Below are 18,561 nucleotides of genomic sequence, written 5' to 3' on the forward strand. Positions count from 1 at the left end.
CTGGAGGGACAGAGCCAGACTCAGCCTCTGGCTGTGAGCTCTCCCCAGCCTGAGTGGGGCAGCTCATTTACACAGCCCCTCCCAAACTCTGCTCAGCCTCTGCAGGCAGAGGATCCTCACAGAACACACCTGCAGACAGGACTTTTCCCAAACTGGACAGAAGCCTTTAAAATCAAGGAGGTAACATCTGTAGAAGGTCAGCAAGCCCGAGAGGTCACCCCTCAAGGCAAGATGTGCACGCCCAAGACTGACATCGTTTTCCTGAAAGTCCATAAGAGTGCCAGCAGCACCGTCATGAACATCCTGTTCCGCTTTGGGGAGACTCACAACCTCACCTTCGCCTTCCCCCGGGGTGGGGGCTTCCAGCTCTCCTACCCCTACCACTTCCTGGCCAGGTTCGTGCAGGGCTTCTCCCCGCACAGCCCCCGGCGCTTCAACATCCTCTGCCACCACATGCGCTTCCTGCAGCCGGAGGTACGGGGGACAGGGGATGGGGAACAGGGGGACAGGGGACACAGGGGCTCCTGACTGTTGTAATTGGGATGGGATGGGCTGGACTGGCACCACCACCAGTCCTTTATTGGAAAGCTTTTCATGCCTTCTTTCAGTGAATTTCTTTCAGGCAACTCTGACTCCTTTCCTCACTGGCAGCTCTACACAGCTCTGACTCCTTCTCTCCTCTCTGTGAGTTTCCTTCTTCCTTCTGCATGACTGGCTAAACCCAACCCTGTCCTAATCCAGCCACCCAACCCTGTCGTCCCTTGCATGACCACACATCCCTTCCTCCTCACAGCACGGCCAGCAGACTTCATCCTGAACTGCAGCAGACCCTGGATCTCAAGCTCTAACTCAAATTGCATCTAGTAGCCCACTAGCCCACTCTTTTATAACACCCAATCTCATTGGGCAGGGACAGATGTTTCCACTCCTCAGCACAGCCATAATTCTTCAGGAGAGATTGCTTCTGTACTATCCTTTCAACCTATCTTCCCACACCTGTTGAGCACAGAAACTCTGCAGGGATGATCTAAAGAGAGCCAGGATCTCCCACGGGTACCTGGCATGTTGTTGGCATCTCCTGAGAGCTTCTGTGAGCAGGTTTGATGAAGCCCTGTGCTCTGAGCCATGGCAAAGTGGGAGACAGCAGCTGTAGCAGTCAGCAGCTCTCATCTCTTTCTTGTCTGGTGGGGCTTGGGACATGTCCTGCTGCCTGGACAGGCCCAGAGGGGACCAGCTGTGCATCAGCTCAGGTCAGCTGTGGCAGTATCCACCCTCTGGGTGCCACCTGGGGACAGATGGACATGGGGAAAGGGAAAGGAATAACTGATAAAAGATTTGTGTTAATCATAAAAATATTGGGGTTTGTATAAACCAGAATACTAAGGTCTGAAGTAAGGCATGGACCCAGATAAAGGAAATTATATGATTAAATAATTCTGTTTTAAATCCCCCTGTTATGGATATTATCTTTTCTAAATAAGTTGTATCTACTACCAGCTTGCAAAACAAGACTTTCCCACAGCCCAATAGATTTTGCAAAACCAGATTTCCTGCCTTTGTGTAATCAATTGCTGCCTATCTACCAAGACCAAATTTCCCAACTTCTGCTGTTCTTTATCTACCATGACCAAACAGTTATCTCTGAGACTTGACAAATTGCTCAGAGACTTCACAAATGTTTTTTGACCACCGCTGCTCACCTGGCAAAATTATAACAGAAAAAAACTATCCTATAAAGAGAAGCTGCAAACCGAAGTTTGATGGAGTGTGGAGTGGGCGGTGACTTCTCACGTTTTGCCCAGTGCTGCATTGCACTGTTTATATAAAATAGAGCAATCCAAATTTTGCTGAATATCGAGACTTTTTGTTTCTGGTTTATAACAGCACTATCTCCATCCCAGCTGTGGCAGCCCATTGTGGGGAGTTCCTTTGATGAGCTGCACCCTGAAATCCCCACAGCATCCCCATCTCCATTCCCAGCAGGTGCGCGGGTGAGTGAGTCCCTTCTTCCTACCCCACCTTCAAACCCTCCTTCTTCTGCCCCGCAGGTGCAGAAAGTGGTGCCCAGCTCTGCCGTGTACTTCTCCATCCTGAGGAACCCCGTGCAGCTGATGGAGTCCTCCTTCGTGTACTACAAGGGGGCCTCAGCCTTCTCCCGTGTGCGCAGCCTGGAGGAGTTCCTGCGCCAGCCCCTGCGCTACTACGACCCCTCCCGCGGCGACCGCCACTACGCCAGGAACCTCATGACCTTCGATTTCGGCTTCAACCCCGACGGAGATGTGTCCCCCGAGCGGGTGCAGCTCATGCTGAGAGCCATCGAGGCGTCCTTCGACTTTCTGCTCATCTCCGAGTACTTCGACGAGTCCATGGTGCTGCTGAAGGAGATGCTGTGCTGGGACCTGGACAGCGTCGTGTCCTTCCCTCTCAACTCCCGGGACAGCAGCACCAAGTCCTCGCTGCCGGCCTCGTCCGTGGAGCGGCTGAAGGCGTGGAACAGGCTGGACTGGGAGATTTACGCGCACTTCAACCGGAGTTTCTGGGAGCGCATCGAGCGGCACATCGGCGCGGCGCGGCTGCGGCGGGAGCTGCGGGCGCTGCGGGCGCGGCGGGCGGCGCTGGCCGAGAGCTGCCTGCAGGGCACGGGCAGCGTGGCCCCCAAGGACATCAAGGACTCGTCCCTGCGGCCGCTGCAGCACGGCGGGGCCCGGATCCTGGGCTACAACCTGAAGCAGGGCTTGGATGGCGAGCTGGAGCGGACGTGCCGGCGGCTGGTGACGCCGGAGCTGCAGTACAGCAGCCTGCTCTACAAGAAGCAGTTCCCCCCGCAGCACCCCGAGACCCCCCGGTGATTCACCAAAATACTCAACTGTGACGGACAAAAGACTCTCTAGCATTTAAAGTTAGGAAGTGTATGTTTATTCGTTAGAGGTAATCCTCTAATACGCACTGCGAAATCACAGGTGATCACAAAATGTATTTATTGACAAAGGATTCAAACAAATACACATTCACAATAACAGCCCCTCCCATCCCCCGTTTCCTACGGTAATTAGCTTAAATAGCTATTAAGCATGTGTGATTGATTTCTTAAATTAAGTCTGGGGTCGTTTATGTGGGGAGGGGTCTTAAAGGGAGGAAGTAAGGCGAGTCTTCCTCACCCTAAACTTTCAACCTTTTCTATCACAAATTTTTCAATACAAATGATTTCTGGGGATAGCCCAATTTTCCAAAGAATGCATTTCTGGTTGCATTGTCTATGTTCCTTTGGGTCTGCTCACTAGTTTAGTCTTTTCCCATTGTAAGCACAGCTAAGCAAACATAAAATGACAATCAATTATTTAAATTTCAGCTAACTGCTTCAAGCTCGCTTTTCCTTTCTACTTCTAACTTCTAATTCTTTTTAGCAAGGTAAGTAAAATCCTAATTTTCTGACTGAGCCAGCACATCCTTCTCCATCCACCCTTGCTGGGGACACCGAGGCTCAGCCCTGCTCTCCTCTGTCCCTGCACTGCTGGGCACAAGCTCTGGGCTCCAACAGGGGACCCAGGGGCTCAGCAGGACTTTTCCAGAGGGAAATTCCCCCCCAGGCAGCAGCTGAAGTCTCCAGCATCCAGGAGTGCAGCCCAAATCCTCAGCCCTGCACCACAGACTGCAACAGAGCAGGGTCAAGCTGTAGATCAGTTTGGAGTTTGATTTACAGCTTGGGAATCAGTCATTGCCATGCTGGAAAAGCAGCCTCTTAATTAAAAATAACAACAGTCACTGTCACTCCTTAAATTCCCCTTAATTATATCAGTCTGCCCAGTAGATGATCTCCCCAGAAGCACAACCCAAACATTTGAATATGTGTCCTGAAAAGTGGGGGGAAAAAAATTTAAAAAAAAAAGGGAAAAGGAAGCCCAGCATTATTTTGTGCTGCTCTGTAGTTACAGGCTGCCTTTGGATGCTGCATTTATAGGACCAGTATCCTACTGTGCCATCCCTGTGTGACAGGGAAGCATCTCATGAGCCTCTCTGCAGCCAGACATCCCAGCCCACTGCTCCCAGCTGCCACAGGAATATCCTGCAGGAATGGCTTGTGGAGGGTAACTCAGCCTGACTTTTTTCACCCTGCACTTCTCCTTAAATCAAAAGCAGAACCAGTAAATCAGCTGGGATAAACAGAGGCCCCATCTTTGGCTTTTCAGCACAATTCTCAAATCAGAAGAGGTTCTGAAAAATTCATCAGGAGCATCCCAGGCTCTCCCTGGGGCAAACACAAAGAGCCTCAAAGGTTTCAGCTTCCCCCCAAAAGTCTCCTGCTCAGTTTCACCAGGAAAAAAGCCAGACTGTGCTCCCAGTGCCAAGCATCCAGCCTGGCACAAGGAGAGGGCACCGTTTGGGGGTTTTGCTCCATTGCTTTGGGGTTCTGTGTGTTCCATAAAGTTTCATCCTTGAGGCACATCCATGTGTGGCTGTGCTGGTCCCTTCCCTCATTTGGGATGTGGGGATGTGGGTGGGCTCATGGTTTCAGAGGTCTGGGGCTCCTGGGGGGCTGCAGGTGCCCCCAGAGGGTGATCCCAGAGGAGATGGGCTGGGATGGGATGGGCAGCCCAAAAGCTGTGCAGGAGAGGAGGGAGGAGCAGGGCTGGGCACTGGGTACCAAACCTGCCTCTGACTCCTCCTCTCCAGGTTTTAACTGGGTGCCACTTGCTCATTCCCTGTTTGCACCTCAGGAAACAGGAGCAGGACATTCCTGTCAGGACCCCTGATCCAGGGCAGAGGTCCTGGAACAGCCAGAGCATCACCATCTCCCTGTGCTGTCCCTGAGGGGAGCCCCCAGGGTGCAGCTCCCATGGGTGCCCTGGCCCCAGCACAGCCTCAGCTGGTGGTTTGCACAGTGACTCCCATTTTCAGGAATGACTCCCAGCAGGGCTCCCAGGAATGACATCACTCACCCACATGACAACCACAGCATTCATTTTTATTATTTTTTCCACAAATTGTAATTTTATAGTAAGGATTATTTCACATAGACACAGAGCAGAGCCCAGGGATGTACTTGCTCAACCACAGCAGCTGCCTGGGTCTCGTTTTTTTATTTCACAGACCCATTTCTGGATGTTTTGCAGCACCAACACCCAGGCTAAACACATCCCCAGAGGAGCAGAGTCTCCTGTGGCCAGTGGACTCTCATCCTTTGGAGCATTTTTAATTCCACTCCAAGACTTGCCAGGTTCAGCCTGTGCAATTCAAGGACTTCAGGTCAAGTTTAACTCAAAACCCACCAATTTTTAACCAGTATCCATTGATAACTCAAAAGATCAAAGCCTGTTTCCTCCCCCTCCCAAGTGTCCAAGGCAGTTACTGGCTTTTATTTTGTTTTTATGGCTGCACGAGACCCAGTGGGGTTATTGCAGGCATTGCACGATGCAATAACCCCGAGTTGCTCAAGCCTGCCCATGGAATGGTCCCAACTTTCTCTAAGAATCCTGGCAGGATAAAACAACCAGCAATTTATCCAAAAGCACTCAGTGTTTTCTCTCTTGAGGCAGCAGTGTGGGCTTCAAACAGTTCAGGCTCTCCAGGGAGGCTTTCAAAGCAGTTCCCAAAGGAGCTCAGGATCCTGCAAGGATTCTTTGTGGTGCTTTAAGGGCACAGCAAAATCCTCCAAAACCAGGAAAAAGGGCTGCCAGGACCCCTGGCCTCAGGCACGGGGCTCTGAGTTGCTCTTCCCCCCTTTCCTCTTCCCCTGTGGTTTGTCCCTCTCCAGCTGTGCCACCACCTTTGCCTTGGGCACCTTGTACTTGCTCTTCTGGCTGTAGAGGAGGTTTTTCTGGAAGAGCCGTGGGATGTTGCCCTGGAACAGCAGGAGGGCAGCGAGCATCCCTGGAATGAGAGCACAGACCCTGCCAAGTGCTGTGTCGAGCATCTCCACCCTCCCCACAGCTCAGCAGCAGCTTGGGATCCTTGTCACAGCCTTCACCACGACCAAAAGGCAGCACAGCTCCACTGAAGTCCCCAGGGAGAGCTCAGGGAGCCTTGCTGTGCTGCTTTAAGGAGAATTTACCACTGTGTTCTTGACATAATAAACAATGTTTGTTTGGACCCATGAATCACCCCAGGGGTTTTCTAGCAGAGAATCATTAATCATTAAGGTTGGAAAAGTTCTCTGCAAAGTCCAAGCACCCCCTCAGTGCTGCCAAGGTCACCTGAGTGCCACACCCACATGGCTTTCAGACCCCTGCAGGGATGGTGTCCCCACCACTGCCTTCAGCTGAGTGTCCCAGTGCCTGGCCACCCTTCAGGGAAAATCCCAATATCCAACCTAAACGTCCCCTGGGCCACCTTGAGGCTGTTTTCTCTTGTCCCATCACTGTTATCCGGGGGCAGAGCCCAATCCCACCTGTCTCCACCCTCCAGTCAGGGATTTGTCTGGACTCTCAGCACACACCCAGCTCCCCACGACCATCCTGGAGCTGAGGACAACCTCAAAGCATAGCTCAGCCTGCACCTTCACTAAACCTCCCCCAGACTCTGGCTTCAGAGAGATTTCTGCCCTCTTCACTATGCAAAAGTGGTTTTTAAAAAAAATTGAACAGCAAAGAGATGACCCCAGAAACAAGAAGGCAGCATGAAAAATAACCTGCCACTGGCAACCCCAAGTTCAGCCCTTTGCCAAAACAGTCCACATTACACTGAGCACTTCTGCCTTGCCCCAGGCCAGCTCCTGCCCTGGGAAGGTCTCACCTGCGAGGGGCCCCAGCCAGTAAACCTGGATGTAGTCCCAGAAGCTGCTCCCCGAGCACTGGAAGGTGGTGGCTGTGGCCAGGGCAGGGTTGAAGAAGGCCCCCGTGAATGGTCCAGCTGTGGAGGAAGAGAAACGTGGCCAAGAGTCCCACAGCATCCTCTGGAGTCTGACAAAGGGCTGTGACCCTTCCTGCCTGCCTTCTTGGAGTGGGGAAATCCCACCCTTGTCACCCTGAACTTCGTGGGAAGCAGGAAAGCTCATGCAGGACTGAAGGATATTCCAGGGAAGTGATCCCAGTCTGGATCTGTGAACCAGCACTCACCTGCAGCCCAGATACCCCAAACTGCCATCCTCATCCTAAAATGAACATTCCCCAGAATAACAGAAAACAAACCAACCTTCTTAATCCCTACCTCTCCAGCCCTGGAGATATGAAAAGCAGGGGGCTGTTTCTGCCCCAGAAATGACTCAGAAGAGAAACGCCAATGCTGCTCACCTGTGTAGGTCAGGAAGGTGACAGAAACGCCAGTGCTGCTCACCTGTGTATGTCAGGAAGGTGACAGTGGCTGCCAGCACAGGGACCCGGCACAGGGCGTGGCTCTGCCCCAGCCTGAGGAGCACAAGGTGGAAGAGGAAGGAGCAGGAGCCCTCCAGGAGCGCGGCGTGGGGCAGCGGGGCGCGGATGGAGGAGCTGCACTCGGGCGCGATCAGGTTCTGGATGAAGTGCAGCTGGCTCAGCTCCCAGGACCAGTAGAGGCGGGTGAGAGCCCAGGCCAGCCCCGCGCCCGCAGCCTGGGCCAGCAGCTTGGCCGCTGTGGGCAGCAGGCCGGACTGCAGCAGCAGGAACTCCTGCACACACACGGTGGGGTTGGCGGAGGCGCCCTGGGACGAGGCGCCGTGCGCGGCGGAGAGGAGGAAGAGCAGGGTCAGCACCACGTCCTGCCCAAAGCCACCGCCCCAGGGACCAATGTCCATCAGCATCCTCAGCTCCAGGCAGCCCGTGCACAGCTGGAACGAGCCAGCAAACTCCCTGGCAAGGCAGCTCTGCGTGCCAGGGGACAGCAATCTCTTGGAAAGCCACCTGAGCACCTGGCACACCCCAATAACCACGAAAAAAAAAGCAATGGAGACGTTCAAGCCATCCATCTGTGCTGGGGGCAGAGGCTGGGATGGAGCAGGGGAAGCTCCTGCACCTTCTCTTTATAAAGGCAAGCAAAAGCAAACGTGGCACAGCCTGACAGGCCTGGGAAAGGCCACAGCTGTGGCAATGCCAGTGCCACAGGGACTCTCAACAGCTGGAGCAGCCACCAAGTTGTTTGTCCCAGCAAGTCCTGGTGTTATCTCCACCAGGCACTGAGCCCCCAGCCCTGGCATTCACACCTGAGAGCCTCCAGCAGCTCCCCAGAGCTGACAGCTCTTCCAGAAGGAACAAAAATCTTCATTTTCTTTCTGCTTGGCTCCAATGCTTGTGGCTGCCCCTTCCCTGGAAGTGTCCAAGGCCAGGCTGGATGAGGCTTGGAGCAATCTGGGATAGTGGAAGGTGTCCCTGCTCTGTAGGGGCATGGAAAGAGCTGGGTTTAGGGCTCCTTCCAACCCAAACCATTCTGGGATTCCATGGTAAACAATACATGGTGTGTCTGCTGGGTCATTTCCCTGATCTGCAGCACAAGTGCCACCACCCTGACCCACATTTTCCATCCCCAGGCTCTCCAGCACCCCCAGGGCAGGCAGGGCTGCCAGGTGACCCAGCTCCTATTTGGGCCATTTTATTTCCCCCTTTTTCTTTATAAAAGAAATCAGCAGGAGCCCAGGTTTGAGGCACACTTGAGCTGGGATGAGGCTCTTCTCACAGTTCAGGGTGGCTCCAGCAGTGCAGCCCAAGCCATGAAATGAGGAGCAGATGCTGTGAATGCACTGGAGCCTCTCCCTCATCAGCCTTTGACAGCAGAAACACAAATTTGTGGGGATGTTTGTGAAGACACAGCTCAGCATCTCCTCTGCACCACCCTCCTCCTTTCATCTTCCCTCCACACTCCTTTCCATCCCCCCAAAAACTGCCCTGCTGTTGGTCAGCCTGCCTCAGAACTTGCCCCAGTTTAATCTTTTTACCCCAATCCACCCTCCAGATGACAGGACAAGCACTCATCTTTCACCTCAAATGAACAAATTACTTTGCTTGAATAACAGAAGATGGAATGTTCTTTAAGAGTCTCATAAATTAGTAATTTTGTCTTCAAGAAAATTGACCTCTGGCAGCAACAAAGTGCTGGTTAAAGCTACTCATCACTGTAGAACCAACCACAAAATATTGAACATCACAATCCAACTCAGTTCTTTCCATCTCCCCTCCTTCTGTGCTTCTCAGGAGAAACCAGAACAGTTTTCTCTCTAGAAACAAAATCTCATGAGGACCCAGTGGCACAACCTGAATCCAATCCCTGGAAGAAATCCACCAGATTATGGGACAGACTGGCAAAAATGGAAAAGAAATTCCAGCATCTTTTCATTCCCCCAGAAATGGATTTCCACCTTTTTCTCAACCATTCTAAGAATTGGGCCTTAGGAAATAAGAACTTCAAGGTTTAAAAACTATTTCCCACATATTGCTTGTAATTCTGCCCATGGCACATCCTGCACTTGTGGGATATTTAACCCAGGCTGGAGAGAGGAGCTGGGAGCTGTTGATTCCAAGGATAACTATAAGATAATGTCTAAAAATTCCAATATTCCCATTGAAAACCCCTTTTCTGTAGCTGGAACATCAGTGTCTTTCTAAGCCAAACTTGCTTTTGGGACTTAAAATGCAGATATTTAAGTGGGGGAGTGGATTTAGCCACAGGACAGGAACAAGCTGGCACTTCCAGAGTTCAGCAAAATAAACACTCCCCAAAACCACTGAAGGGTCACAAGCACTGAGCACAGCCACCCTGGCTCTCTTGCTATTTTTGCCCTCAAAGAGGCAACAGCTACAGGAAAAAAAAAGAGTTAAAAGGTTATTTAAGAGAAGTTTCAGTGGGCAGGGGGTGGATTAGAGCTTTCCAGGAGCAGCCACATTCCCAGCTGCTGTGACAAGGCAGCAGGAACCTGGGGCAGGTTCATGGTCAGGCAGGGAAAAGGGCTCCAGGAATTAATTGTGCTGTGTGAAAAGACCCAAATCCTTAGAGTAAGCATTCACTGAGAGGGAAAAACAGAGATGGGCCATCCTTGGCTCTAGAAACTTCAAGGAATTCCAGAAGACGTGTCCTGAGGAAGGTCAGCCCTCCTGTGCCCATGCCAGGGAGCTGCCCTGAGTGCCAGCAGTGCCCTCAGCATTGATCCACACGTGTACCCAGCTGGATTCACTGCCCATGAGCCCTCCAGGATGTGCAGCCTGTGCACTGAGACACCTGTGCCTTGGCACAGCCTGCCTGCTCCTCCCTCCTCTGCTGACTCAACACAGCTCCAAAGCAGAACTCTGAAACAGAATGAGCAGCACCTAACTTCCCACTGGAAAAATCCCATTAAAAACCTCAAACCATGGGTCCCTCCAGGCTGTTTCAACACTCAGATTTCAAATTTTGATGGATTTGACTTGATAATCTTAAAGGTCTTATCCAACCTTACTGATTGCATGATTTAAAGTGATGATTCTCGCTGCAGACACCAGTTGGGAAAAGCATGATGAGCTGTGTCAGTGCTGCCCTGCTCCCTCCTAACTGGCTGCAGGTAGAAAAGTCACAGAAAGTCATCCTTCTCACTTGGTGCTATTTCCCTCCCTTAAGGAAAAGAAATCCTTCCTTAGGCTGGATTCAAAGCAGGGAAATCAGCTCTTAGAAGAACCTACTCACACCTGGAGAGCAACAGCCAGAGTTTGGCTGAGCTCAGCAAACTTCCATGTTGCTTTCTATTAAAAAAAAATTTGAGAGCAAAATACAAGTTATATTTTACAAAAAAAGGGGATGGGAACTTCACTGAAACCCATCAATGCTCTTCAGGCACCACCTTGAAAATGCTGCTAATGAGGATCCTCACTTTTCACCCACCCTGGTTTTAACCAGTGTGCTCCTGCTGCAGTCCCAGCAGTTGAGCTCAGCTTTGCAGTAACTCACTGCAGCCAAACAGCAGCCCTGAAAGGGAGAAACTGCTGCCCCCAAATGTACTGCCTTCAAGAACTGTGGTTTAAACACCCAATCTTGAACAAGCTGATCTCAAAAAAAATTGGGGCTGCTCTTGGGTTTAGTCTCCAGGGATGAGCAAGTTCACACAAGACTTAGGAGGATTTACCAAGGACTTGCAACTTTCAGCTGTGCAAGCCAAAATCAGCCAAAGCTCTGCTCTTCTTCAAGTATAGAAATCCAGACAGCCCTAAGTTCCACCAAGCACATTCCCCTCCTGTCTACTTTCCCCCCAGAAATTAAATGCCAAATCACCTAAATGCAGTGTTGGAGAACAGCAGTTTAAAATCATATAGAAAGGCAAGGATGCTACAAGTTGATAACCCTGAAGAGACAGGTTCTGAGCAAACCAACATTCTCAAGCCTGGGTGAAGCAGCTGCTGGAGATGAGAGGTTTCTTCATTTCCCTTTGTCAGTGTAGGAGCAAAGCTTGTGTAAGGTGAAAGAAAGGGCAGAACCCATTTCCCAGTAACACACACTGGAAACACAGGACATGCCAAGTCCTCACCATTCACAACTGACCCAGACTCAACCCCGAAGTAAATCCCTCCTTGCCTTGGCTTTGGCTGGACATCCCACAGCCTTTTTGCAGGTCCAGTGGCAAACAGAACTGGCTCTCTGCAGCCTTGGAGGCAAGAGGCACCATGGATCTCCCCCAAATCCTCAAAGAGCTGTGGGCACCCAGTGCCCTCACCCCCATGGTCCAATGCTGATCAGCAGTGATGGAGCAAACCCAGAGGCAAATCTTCCCATGGATGCTGTGCCATAACATTGGTAAGCAGGATGGTGGATGGCACCCACAGTGCAACAAAGCAGAGCTGGTGGGAACAGCTCCAGAACCATCACCAGAGGTCACTGAGCCCATCAGAGCCAGCCCAGCACTGGTGAACAGAGAGGGGAAGATGCAGCTGGGACAGCCAGGCTGGAGTTTGCTTTGCTCCCTTGGCATGGAGGGATCTCCTCCACAGAGAGTGAAAAGGGTGTTTTGGAGCTGCTCTCCTCCCATCAGTGATCCAGCAGCAAGGAAAGCTTGTGGTGATCCCAAGGCTGGTACTGACACCAATGAGGGATAAAACTTTAAAAGAAACAGGCTGCTATAGCATAAAATTATATCCACCATCAAAGTATTCATAAAAAGTATTCACAAACCATTCTCAAGCTCAGTAAAACACTGACACATAAAATCTTTCAGATGCTCCTTCCAAAAATAAAAACTCATGACAGGGGAAAGGGGGGGAAAAAAACCCCAAAGGTTTTTTAAAAGTTTATTTCTAGCCCTGAAAGAACAGTTATTAAACGAAGTCAACAAATACAGTAGTTAATATTGCAGTAACAATTAAATAACATAATGGGATTAAATTACACAAAAGGCAACATTAACATCTGAAGACAGTTAAAAAAATAAAAAGAAAGTTTGCACCTACTTCCATTCCCATCAAGAGCATAAGGAACAGAGGGAAAAACAGACCAGAGAGATTTATTGACTCAATTCCAGCTGGAGAGACCCTTAATCACATTTTTGCTGCCTCCCCACCCCTCTGACAATGGGACCCATCTGCTGAAGCCAAACCTTTGCACGTCCCTGCACAGAGCCAGGGGGGAAGGCTCCAATTAGTCTCATTAACAAAGGCAGGGCAAAGTGCTCATTCCCAAGGTTGTTTTTAGTAAGAACTCTGGTTTATTCTGTGATAACAACACCCCAGGAATCTCACACTCCCTGCACACTCTCACCTCAACCACAAGCTGCCAACTCTTCACAGGGATTGTGTGCACTCTGATGCCCACTCAGCATCTTGGGTGGGCACCCAAGAGGGTGCACAGGAATCCCCACATCTGGATGCAACTCATCCCTTCCCATCATTTCCTCCAGCTCTGGCTGGTCTCCACTGCCCCAGCAGAGCTGACAGCCCTGCAGCCACTCAAGGACTCTGCTCTGCTCCCACCAGGGAAAAGGGAAAACCCACACCTTGGAGCTCCTCACCTTGCAGACACCCTAGAGAAGTGATGCCTGACCCTCCAGACACAAAAACCTTCTCCTGGCTCTCCTGTCCTGCCAGCCCCACCTCTGATCCCATGGAAACCTCACCACAGAACAGCTGCTGCATGGGCCAGGGAGATGCTGGCACCTGAACACTGTCCCAGTCATACACACAGCTTGGGAACTTGGGATTGGGCCAAGTTTTGTGCATCAGGATGGCTGAATCTTCAGAAATCATCTCCTTTGCAGGCTAAATTGGACAAATTTTGCAACATGTTTTAAACCATTCTCATTCACCAATAAAAGAAAACTAATAAGTTAAAATTACTTATGATTCCTTGTTTTCTATTTAAAAAAGCTAAATTTATCTAGATTGTGCCATTAAAAAAAAAACAAAAAAACAAACAAACAAAAAAAAAACCCAAAACAACAAAACAAAAAGATGAAAGAAAGAAAAGCTCCCAGTTTAACTCTGGCACAAGGAGTTTTACCAAGTCCATTGCCAGCAATGGACAAAGAGGGAACCACTGGTCCAACAGGTTTTTTTCCTCAGCCAAGCCTCCTCACTGCTCCATTTAATCAGGGAGCCAGGATACACTCAAACCAGGGGGGTTACAGTGTCCATGGCTCATAATAAACTTTTTTGCAGGCAAATGCACTTGGATTTCCTTACCTGGCATGAGACACTTACTTGAATTTAAAATTTAAAGCCATAACTGTTCTCACACTTACAGCTAGAGAGATTAATCCCTGTGAGTAGTTAAGATAACTAACCCAACACAGATTTTAACTACCACACAGGAGCAGAACACAAGCTGAACCTGCCCAACAGAGCCCCAGGAGCTGTGAGACCCCAGCCCTGCTCCCCTCCACCATTCCCCCCAAACTGCCTCTGCTGTCCTGGAAGTTTGTCATACCTTGGCTACCAGTCCCCAGAAAGTCATTCTCTCTATACAGATTCTCTGAAAATGACTTCTATCCCCTGCCAGCAATGTTTGGAAAAGTGTGCAAAAATTTTTATTCGGGGTCCTCCATCCACACCCAACCATAGCTCTGTCTGTCCCAGGCCCTGCCCCACTGGGAATGCAATACAATCACACTGAAGTCATGGTTTTTCTTTCACAGACTCATTTGGCACATTGGTACTACTTGGCTCTTCCTTAAACACTTGGGGAGGTTGAAATGCACAGACTGCAGCACTAGAAGGGGCACAGGCTCTGCTCAACCCAACCCCAAGAACTCAACTGCTCAGGCTGTCGTGTCCTTCAGAAGGAGGCACTTTCTGTGGTGTTGAAGGGTTGACTGCAGCCATCCTGGCTAGCAGGTGACAAGGATCAGAGTGACACCAGCCAGTCCAACAGGCCCCATGATGGTCTGACAGCACTGCTTCCCCTCTGCTTCATCTCACAGCTTTGGCATCTCCAGGTGTTCATCATTATCTGTTCAGATCGTGTTTCCAAAGTCCTGTATCGTCAGTGTCCTCAGATCTGCTTATTTGTTCTTCTGGTTTCATTAGTACAAATGGAGCACATACAAAACTGGAAAAAAAATAGCTCTAATACTTTAAACTCTGACAACTCCATAGGTTGATGCATTATTTGCTTGGCAGGGGGAGGAGGGGGGAAATTACAACATATACAAAAATGTATTTGATACAAAGAAGGGAAATGTAAAATAAAAAAAGTCAAAGGCACCAGCATAACTTCCAAAGCCCAAGTCAGAGCACAGATATATGTTTGTGAACCACCCACTGCACCAAGCACGTTATCCCTCAAGCTTCTGGCCAGCAAGTCTAACAGGGGAAAAAAGAGCAGACAGGAAGACAGCTGGAATTTTTTCTTGCCCTGACTAGAACTGATCATTTGATCATAAATAAAGTATCTGACCCCAACCTACACATCCATAACCCACATCCAAAGACTTGACCGACCATTACAGTTCTACAAAGAGGCCACGTTTTTGATTAAAAAGAAATGTCCACAGAGCACAGGCATGAGAAACAGCTGAATACTTCTCTTCCCCCTCTCTCTCTCTCTCTCCTTATTCTTCTTTAAAAGTGAAAACCATCTCCATACGTTTTGATTCCTTAAGTAACCGAGTTGTTGATTCTACAGTACAGCGCCAGCTAATCCGAACAAGAAATGAGGGGCAAGATGTACCTTCACATTGGCCACACCTGCCACAGTGAATCTGGTCACTGGGAGCTTCCCACAGGGATTGCAGGTAGAGGGGAGGAAGAGGAGAGTCAAAGAGATCAGCAGGTAAAATTAGTACTGCTCTCTGAAAGCTTGAATCTGTCATTCAAGTATTGAAAGTACCCCGAGGGTACAACGGGAGCTGTTACAGCAAAGTCGTTAACACCCTTTAAAGCCCCGGGCACAGCAAGTGGTATTTCTGGGCTGTCTGGGAAACAAAAATCAGAATATAAAAACCCCACAAAGGCCAGTAATTCAGCCCTCAATTCCTTCTGGACCCCAGACAGGGATCCCTAGAGTCGCCACAATGGATTCTGGGTGTCTTCTGGATGAGAGTTTCTTCCCTTTTGCAGACATTTCCCACCCCCACAAAAACCCCTTCCCTCCCCCCCGAAGTGTAACAATTTCATATATTATAAAGATTTGTAAAATACAAACAACATAAAAAGGAAGAAGGCTGTGGCAGGATGTTAGCGGTTACTCTTCATTGCTTCTTTGGCTGCCAGGATCAGTGGCGTCAAGCTGGACAGAGGTTTGGCCAGTTTCAAGAAGGGATGCTGCCAGGAAGACACAAACATGAGGAATCAGTGAAAGACAGGCTTTGAAAGGTTTGATTGCCATGTTTCCATGGAGCTAGGCAGCAATGGCTCTGCACTGTAACTGCTGATTTGTTTTTATGTGTTTCTCCTGATGGTTACAAAAACAAAAAGATCCCAAGCTGGTTAGGATCACACTGCCTTGCCCAATGGAGGTTCTCCTGGAGGATCTCACTGTTTTTTGGAATAGGTGAGTATTGAAGCTGCTTGCAATGAGCAAAACAAAGATCTAAACAACAAATAATCGCAGAAAGACAAGCAGCAGCAGCTGGCTTTACTGGGAAAACCTCTACACCATCTGCCTCAGAGCTACTCCAGGAATGGCATCAGTGATTCCCTTACCCCTTCACACAATGCCTACAAGCAGATATTTAACAAACCAGCTTTTTGCAGTGCACAGAATGTTTTTAAAATCAAAACTAAAAGGAGAAATGGTGGCACAGTGGTAAGGACACTGCTCCAGCTGCTCAGCTCGTAGGGCAGAACTCTGGGGGGAAAAAGGAAATTTTTCTTTTCAAGGCTTGAACACCGATGTCAGACCAGCAGATTATTTTACCAGGAGTTCTGAGAGGGATATTTGCAAGTGGAAGTATGAAAAGCAATGTAAATGCTATCAATGGCCACCTTCTGAAGGGAGTTCCTAAACTACTGGATGATTTGGCAGTACCAGGGTGAAATCACAGATAATGATGGAATAACTCTGGAGTGTATTATAAATCTTCCTACCAACTGCTCTCACTACAGTTCCCAGAAGAAAACACACACACAAAAAAAGAAAGGGTGCCAGTCTGTGGTGCTGTTCATGCCAGGCTGACCTGACTCTGCCTTCTCACTGTGAAAAGAAGGGGAGTCTCACCTGTAGCAATTCTTTGGCTGATCCTCTTTTCTCCACATCCATCTCCAAACATCGGTTCAAGAAATCCCGGAATATTGGGGACAGTTTCTCAGGGTTCTGGAGCTCTGGGGTGCCATTCGTTGCTATCAAATATAAAGCCTGTAAAATGAAGAATAAGGTATAGCCAAAGCCAAGCTTTAAAAGATGCCAAACTGAGCTGCCTTGTGGCAAACCCTCTGATTTGAAGAAGGGCTCTGCAGCCCACTTCGCCTCAACTTCAGAGATTAGAACTGTAACAATGTCACATATGTCATGACCTATTCTTGCTTGCAGCAAAATAATATTCAAAATCTTTTGGCAACAGATACTGACCTTAGCAAAGAAAATACCAAGTTTTTGACACAGGAGCACTTTCTGCAGTATTTTGGGTTTACTTTCCCTAAACTATCACAGAGGCCTGAGATCCAAGTCCTGTGTTTCAGTTACAGGCAGGCAAATCTTCTAAGTACTACCACAGAATCCCAGACTGGTTTAGGTTGAAGCAGACCTTAAAGCCAATCTTGTTCCACCCCCTGCTTTAGGAGAGGACACCTTTCACTATCCCAGGTTATTCCAAGCCCCATCCAACCTGGCCTTAGACACTTCCAGGGATAGGGAGTGAGAGTAAGGCTGACTGCAAATTCAAGACAGCTTCTTTCCTGTGGAGGAATTTTCTTGTACTGCTGAAACTTGTTGTCTTTTTCATTTCATTTTAACACAGATGCAATGAATGAACGACTACTGATCCAGCTCCAGCAACACCAGGACTGCTTACCCTCAGGGGGTTCTCGTTGAGGTATGGGGGCTCTCCTTCCACCATCTCAATGGCCATGATGCCCAGGGACCAGATGTCCACTTTGGGGCCGTAGGCTTTGCGTGTGACCACCTCAGGAGCCATCCAGTAGGGAGTTCCCACCATGGTGCTGCGCTTGCTCTGCTCGGGGGTGATCTGGGCACAGAACCCAAAGTCAGCTGCAGGACAACAGAAATTCAAAAGGTTAAACTGCTGCACCCTAAAAAGTGATTTTCCTAGAAGATTTCTCTATTGCTACACATACATTTCATTGAGAGGGGTTTGGGGACAGTTTCTTCTTTCCTCCCCCACTACATTCTCCGTATTAAAAAAGCCAACGTGCAATGAAAATACAAAACCTGAAGGTGCTTAAGCAGGGCAGAATTCCATGGAGTGAAGACAAGGCATTTGTCCTCTGGGAACCAGAATTACCCTGCAGAAGAATGGTGTTTTGCCCAGTCCTTCCTTCAAGAGTTCTAGAATGGTAACAGCCAAAATAAGCAATCAGGCAGAACGCAGGCAGTGTGTTCTGCATGTGGTGTGTTATACACCCTGAATTAGAAGAAATCCATCCACAATCCATGGCTTTCTGCCCTGCTAAACAGATTGTACTTGTGCAGCTACTGAGGTCAACATTTCACAGCACTTTGGCCATCTATACGGGTAACTACAGCCAACAGACATGGAAACAAGGCTCCAGGGAAGTGCAGTGCTACCCCAGCCAGCAGCAGGAACCTGGACAAACAAACCTTTCCACAAGGTAACTACCAAAGAGAACAACCACACTCAAGAAAACAAGAAAAGTCACCTATTCCTATAGCCTTCAGGTGCAGCAGCAATGCATGTCCCATCATGTTACTTTATCCAGCTGCAGCACTCCCACTTCCCAGGCATGTAAAGCATCAATAAGAACACAGTTAAGGCAGGAGACAGATATTACTTTATCATTGACACTAAGTTAGAGAAAGAGAGAGAGAGAGGGAGAGAAGAGAGAGAGAAATTTAAATTCCAGGGTGATTTTGGAAGTGTTATGCCAAGCAGTGCTAAGGAAAGAGCCAAGTCATGGAAGTGCCATGTTCCACCAAAACCATTTAACACAGAACTACCCCACCCTGAAAGTCAAAATGCTGCCTTAAAAAAACACCAACCAAACAAAAAAAAACCAAACAAAAACCAAACCTATAGGAGTCACCAAGTTCCTCCTGCACTTTTTGGCCTTATCAAGGTGTCAGAGTCACCTC

The 18,561-nt window shown here is 49.2% G+C and overlaps 3 protein-coding genes across 3 annotated transcripts in view; 1 reads left to right on the forward strand and 2 right to left on the reverse strand.

Annotated features, from left to right (window-relative positions):
• The first annotated feature begins 245 nt into the window (after positions 1-245).
• Positions 246-3,026, forward strand: LOC306806353 (galactose-3-O-sulfotransferase 2-like). The gene is made up of 2 exons (XM_079315025.1): positions 246-474; positions 2,049-3,026. The coding sequence occupies exons 1-2, from the start codon at positions 295-297 to the stop codon at positions 2,847-2,849; spliced, it is 981 nt and encodes a 326-aa protein (XP_079171151.1). The 5' UTR covers positions 246-294; the 3' UTR covers positions 2,850-3,026.
• Positions 3,027-5,686: 2,660 nt separating this feature from the next.
• On the reverse strand, positions 5,687-7,988 carry LOC306806539 (aquaporin-12-like; the record flags this gene model as incomplete). Its single annotated transcript, XM_079315384.1, has 3 exons — positions 7,270-7,988; positions 6,730-6,846; positions 5,687-5,868 (listed from the first exon to the last, which is right to left on the reverse strand). The coding sequence occupies exons 1-3, from the start codon at positions 7,874-7,876 to the stop codon at positions 5,687-5,689; spliced, it is 906 nt and encodes a 301-aa protein (XP_079171510.1). The 5' UTR covers positions 7,877-7,988.
• Positions 7,989-12,115: 4,127 nt separating this feature from the next.
• Positions 12,116-18,561, reverse strand: part of PAK2 (p21 (RAC1) activated kinase 2) — a 40,730-nt gene continuing 34,284 nt past the window's right edge. Inside the window, exons 13-15 of the mRNA XM_079315376.1 lie at positions 17,303-17,499; positions 16,510-16,647; positions 12,116-15,614 (exon numbers count right to left, since the gene is read on the reverse strand). Coding sequence (XP_079171502.1) covers positions 15,528-15,614; positions 16,510-16,647; positions 17,303-17,499 — 422 coding nt within the window. The 3' untranslated portion in view covers positions 12,116-15,527. The remainder of the gene's footprint in view (positions 15,615-16,509; positions 16,648-17,302; positions 17,500-18,561) is intronic.

The sequence above is a fragment of the Erithacus rubecula genome (assembly GCF_903797595.1).
Source record: "Erithacus rubecula genome assembly, chromosome: 11".
Lineage (NCBI taxonomy): Eukaryota > Metazoa > Chordata > Aves > Passeriformes > Muscicapidae > Erithacus > Erithacus rubecula.